Here is a 5833-nt window from a genome sequence, read left to right on the forward strand (position 1 = left end):
ATCGTGAGGTCACGCATCGTGAGGTCACGCATCGTGAGGTCACGCATCGCGGGGTCACGCATAGTGAGGTCACGCATCGCGAGGTCACGGATTGTGAGGTCACGCATCGTGAGGTCACGCATCGCGGGGTCACGCATCGTGAGGTCACGCATCGTGGGGTCACGCATCGCGGGGTCACGCATCGTGAGGTCACGCATCGTGAGGTCACGCATCGTGAGGTCACGCATCGCGGGGTCACGCATCGTGAGGTCACGCATCGTGAGGTCACGCATCGTGAGGTCACGCGTTGTGAGGTCACGCGTCGTGAGGTCACGCATCGTGAGGTCACGCGTCATGGGGGTCATGAATCGTGAGGTCACGTGTCGTGGGGTCACGCGTCATGGGGGTCATGAATCATAAGTAACACAAGTCCATGCAACATAAGGAACAAGTCGTCTGCGTCATACGTCATGGCGGTCGCACCTCATTGGGTGGGGGGGGGGGGGTCAAGCTTCATTTTTGGGTCACCCACACGCGTGCAATCAGCCTAACGCACATCTATACCTCAACATGGCTCCACCTCCACTCCCTACCACACAATGAACCGAGGTGCTCTTTGTGTCACCCTCCCGGTGGTATGCCTACAGAATATACAGATCGTGGCGCCCCCTCCCGACACGCGACAAAGCAGTAACGGCGGAATCCACGTACGATTCGGCGAAGCGATCTCGCCTCGGAAAGTAACTGCAGGTGACCGTGCGCGTCTCTGTTACACATACAATAATAATAATCACGGGGCACGCGCGCGCTCTTAACAACTGTACACGATTCATAACGCTAGAAATTTACCGCTCGTCGCCATCATCGTCTCATCAAAGGGAATAAATATATATATTTATATATATATCTGCGACTATCACTTATAACAACGACAACAACAAAGTTGTTTAACAGGTCCACCGGATGGCGCCACATGCGCTACGTGTAGTCACGCGACTGATAGAAGAGGATGTAGCCGGACTCCGAGTTCTTCTGGATGTCGGACGTAAGCCCGTAGAAATCCTCGATCGTCGATGCGTCGATTTTCTGTAAGAGACGAGAGGAGACATAAAGGTCTTCTTACAAAAGTCTTCTCTTAAACGTCCTCTTACATCGATTTTCTGTAAAATAGAACGAGCAGAAAGCGAGAGAGAGAACCCGACTAGATGTGCGTGCAGATGGCGACACTCGTCACCTTGTACGACCTTCGAGACGCATTCACTGCGCGACCACACGCGGAAACCGCCTCGAGGGTTTTTCCCGTTTTCGCAACCTTCGGGCTACCTCTCCATGCAATTATCGCGCGACCATCGCTTTATGGAAAGCCGTCGTAATTAACAGAATTTAACGCATTGGTTCGGCCGTTAATCATGTCACGCACAATAACGTGTCTTATCTTGTTATTGATTGTCCTATTTTAATTAATTGTGCCTAATTAATGGCCTACCTTTACTAACCGCATGCCTGCCCCTGTGACCTTGGGTTAGTTCACCACAGATAAGGTGATTTTAAAGGCTGGCTTGAAGGCAGGGCCGCTCATTAAAGTTGTAATGATTGAATGACATTTTACAATTTCCCGTGTCGTCACAGGAGAAATTGGGGATGCACTGATTGAGGGGATTGTGGAAATTCTAACTAGAGAGATAGGGGAGAGAGCGAAAGAGAAAGAGAGGGAAGGAGGGAGAGCTATACAGGCACACATACAGAGAGGGAGAGTGAGAGAAAGAGAGAGAGGGGGGCGAGGGAGGGAGAGAGAGACAGACAGGCACACATACAGAGAGGGAGAGAGAGACAGACAGGCCCACATACAGAGAGGGAGAGTGAGCGAAAGAACGAGAGAGGGGGGAGCAAGGGAGAGAGAGACGGACAGGCACACATACAGAGAGGGAGAGTGAGAGAAAGAGAGAGAGAGAGAGAGAGTGAGAGAAAGAGAGAGAGAGAGAGAGGCTGACAACGAAAGAGAGTGAGAGAGTGAGTGAGAGAGAGAGGGAAAGAGATAGATAGAAGAGAGAGAGGAGATAGAGGAGAAGAGGAGAGAGAGAGAGAGAGAGCGATGGGGGGGGGGAGAACAGAGCGAGAGAGAGAGAGAGAGAGAGAGAGAGAGAGAGAGAGCGCATGAGGGAAGTAGACACACACACACATAGAGACAGAGAAGCTCTAACTCACGTCAACAATGTCGTCGTCGAACAGCAACCAGAAGCCGTGGCTCTTCACTATGCTGATGTAGTGGCCGCGGTTAGGACCGCTGCCACAGTGTATCACAACTGCCACCAGGTCGTACATGCGATCCGGATTGTACGCGTCGTGCGACTGCAACAACAGATGGCGCCAGGTTACACAGCGGTAGAGACACAGATCGTCGGTGATATCTTGCAGGATCCCGGTCGGAGCGGTGTGAGTGAAAGAACGTGTGAGTGAGAGAATGAGTAATAGGTCTGTGTCTCTTGTGTTGGTCGCAGCGTGCGTGATAGAGGTACTTCTGTCGCACCGAGCACTGCCCTTCCCTCCTCCGATGCCACGCACCTAACCTCCCACAGATCCTGTCCACACCTGTTTGAGGCCACGCCCCTAGCTCCCCACACACCGCGCCCTCCCCCTAACCCTAGCCCCTTACACACTGCACCCTCACCCTAACCCTAGCCCCTTACACACTGCACCCTCACCCTAACCCTAGCCCCTTACACACACCCTAACCCTAGCCCCTTACACACTGCACCCTCACCCTAACCCTAGCCCCTTACACACTGCACCCTCACCCTAACCCTAGCCCCTTACACACCGCGCCCTCACCTGTCTGATGCCAGGGTCCCTAGACCACTGCATTCAACTTGCAACCCTCCTTCCACGCAACAGTGTGCACCAATAAATTCCATCACCACGAGATAGTGCTGCTGCAGCAGCAAGTGTTGGAGGCTGCAGCAGGCGTCGCCGTGGCGACAGCAGGGATTAGTGGCTCGGCGTGCTAACGACATTCTTGCATCGAGACGCGCCATCCCCCGGCGCCGCGGCCCGTAATTTGCCGACGTATCGTGGCAATTAGACGTCGGACGCTGTGACGATAATTGCAGGAGCTTCACAAAAGAGCGAGCTCGTTGCCACGACGATAAGCGATGAGGAGTCAATGATGAGCAGGCTGCGAGAGAGAGAGAGCCACCCTCGCAACACTCACTGCTCCTCATCTCCCATCGACGCCAAGCCTACACCTCCTCTGCTTCTACTATATACTTCCCCATCCACCCCTCCCTCCCCTCCACCATTCCCTCCTCTCCACCCCTCCACCCCTCCCTCCCCTCCACCCCGCCCTCCTCTCCACCCCTCCACCCCGCCCTCCTCTCCACCCCTCCCTCCCCTCCACCCCGCCCTCCTCTCCACTCACTCCTCTCTTTCACGCTCGCCCCTCCACTCTACCTTCCACGTTTCCACGTTATTTATTATTACTAAAGTTTTTTTATTAATTAAATTAATTAGTTTAATAATTAGTCCTAATTAATATAGTATTATTATTGCAGTACTCACTGTGTTGAATAGTCGTAGTTCTAGAGGGAACACAACCCTGTAGGATAGCTTGGTGTAGCGGTTTAGCTGCTCCATGTATTTGAAGCGCTTCAGGTGCAGAGCTAGGATCTGTGGCAGTCGCTTCACTCGCATCCTGTCAACAGCAACATCGCGCCATCGTCACCGCCACGCCCGTCACAGTTGTCACCGTGGCACATACCACAAACTTTATGTCACCATGACAAATGTCACAAAATGTATATGTGACGATCACACACATCACAACCTTTATCTCACTGGTACCCATGTCACAAACTGCATATGTCACTGCTACTGATGTCACAAACTTCATATGTCATTGTCACACTTGTCACAAACTTTACGTCACAGCCATAGACAGCACAAACTTCAATCCCTTACGTCAAACCCTCTGCTATCACCCTTACTCCTGGCACGCCTTTTTTCATCAACAAACTCATCAAGTACAATTTTCTGCTGCAACGCTCTTTCCTACTTAGTTAACCGTCTTTGAAGGTTTGCGAAAAAGTTTTCCGACGACGAAACGATAAGTGCCTACGACCTCAATGTTCACGCTCATGCAGACGCCAAAAGAAACCATCCCAAAGAGAGTAATTACTATTTAACATATTTTGCCAACGGCAACTTAATCAGGAGGATGCCTGTCATCAAAGCTAGCGCGTTCGTACACAGCCAAATTGACCAATCGGAAGCAGTGTCCACCCCCGCAGCATCGATGACGTCAGGAATTGCGTTGCATGACGGCAGCCGTGAGATGTGTGTGGGTGAAGAATGTTATGTGTGCCTGACAAGTGTATTATTTCTATGACAACAGCAGCTGGCCTTTCGGACATGAAATAACTCGAATTTCTCGAGGTTTGATGCACGGTGGACGTTGCTGCTGCTTCTGCTGCTACTACTTCTGCTGCTTCTGCTGTTGCTGCTGCTGCTGCTGCTTCTGCGGTTGCTGCTTCTTCTGCTACTACTTCTGCTGCTTCTGCTGTTGCTGCTGTTGCTGCTGCTTCTGCTGCTACTACTTCTGCTGCTTCTGCTGTTGCTGCTGCTGCTGCTGCTGTTGCTGCTGTTGCTACTTCAGTCGTTGTTGCTGCTGCTAAGGGATGAGGAGGCTTGAGAAACAACGACCATTCAGGGAGGCGATGGCAGAGTGTTGAGGTGTAGAATTCTCGGCTTTGTTCGATCGACGATGGGTGCAGAGTGGCGCAGGCAGGGAGGCACAAGCACACGCACAAGCACAAGCACGCACGCACGCACACTCAGACACACGCCCTGCCCTTTACTAATTCATTCTCGTGCTCACCCTCTCTCTCCCTCCTTTCCACCCACCATTCTCTCCCTTCCCCTCTCTCTATTTCTCTCCAACTCTCTTTCTTCCCTATCTCCCTCTCTCTCTCTCTCTCGCTGTCCCTTCCCTTTTTTTTCTTTCTAATTTCCTGTGTTGTTCTCTCTCCCCGTCTCGATTTCTACTGTCTCGTTTCCTTTTTGCTCCCTGTTACCTAACGAGCGGAAAGTGGACTTAGCTGAGTAATGAGTGTTTTTGCAACGAACGTGTAACATCATCTAATGCCTGCAGCAGCAGCAGCAGCAGCAACAACAACAACAACAGCAGCAGCAGCAGCAGCAGCGGCGGCGGTAACAGCAACAACAACAGCAGCAGCAGCAGCAGCGGCGGCAGTAACAGCAACAGCAGCAGCAGCAGCAGCAGCAGTAATAGCAGCAGTGGCAGGAGGAGGAGGAGCAGAAGCAGTAGCAGCAGCAGCAGCAGCAGCAGCAGCAGCCACAACAGCAACAGCAGCAGCAGCAGCAGCAGTAGTAGTAGTAGTAGTAGTAGGGGGTGCACACTAATTGCTCTGCACACAACAAGCAGACGAAAGCTATCCCAGACGAAACACGCTATCACTAGACGTCTACCTCTCTCCCGCCTGCTTTTTCTTTATCTCTCTCTCTCTCTCTCTCTCTCTCTCTCTCGCTCTGCCCGTTTCTCAAGCACTGCCTACCTCTCCCCCTTCCTTCCCCTCCTCTCTCTCTCTCTCTCTCTCTCTCTCTCTCTCTCTCTTATAATTACATCCTCTCTTTTTCCTCCTCGAGAAACACGACCTTGAGCGCCACCCCTATTCAGTACGCAGACGCTCGCACTTGTATTGCCATGGCACGGTGACCAACCACTCGTATGCAGCAGCAGCAACAATGAAGGGAGGGAGGGTGAGGGAGAGAGATATGAGGGGAGAGAGAGAGAGAGAGAGAGAGAGAGAGAGAGAGAGAAAGAGAGAGAGAGAGAGAGAGA

General features: G+C 52.2%; 1 protein-coding gene across 1 annotated transcript in view; it reads right to left on the reverse strand.

Moving 5' to 3' along the window:
- Positions 1-11: 11 nt before the first annotated feature.
- The window catches only part of LOC106817378 (ubiquitin carboxyl-terminal hydrolase 46-like), a 35687-nt gene continuing 29865 nt past the window's right edge, over positions 12-5833 (reverse strand). Inside the window, exons 6-8 of the mRNA XM_014822041.1 lie at positions 3535-3667; positions 2185-2328; positions 12-1065 (exon numbers count right to left, since the gene is read on the reverse strand). Of these exons, the coding sequence (XP_014677527.1) occupies positions 958-1065; positions 2185-2328; positions 3535-3667 (385 nt within the window). The 3' untranslated portion in view covers positions 12-957. The remainder of the gene's footprint in view (positions 1066-2184; positions 2329-3534; positions 3668-5833) is intronic.

This window comes from Priapulus caudatus, unplaced genomic scaffold (genome assembly GCF_000485595.1).
Source record: "Priapulus caudatus unplaced genomic scaffold, Priapulus_caudatus-5.0.1 Scaffold1708, whole genome shotgun sequence".
NCBI classification, from domain to species: domain Eukaryota; kingdom Metazoa; phylum Priapulida; class Priapulimorpha; order Priapulimorphida; family Priapulidae; genus Priapulus; species Priapulus caudatus.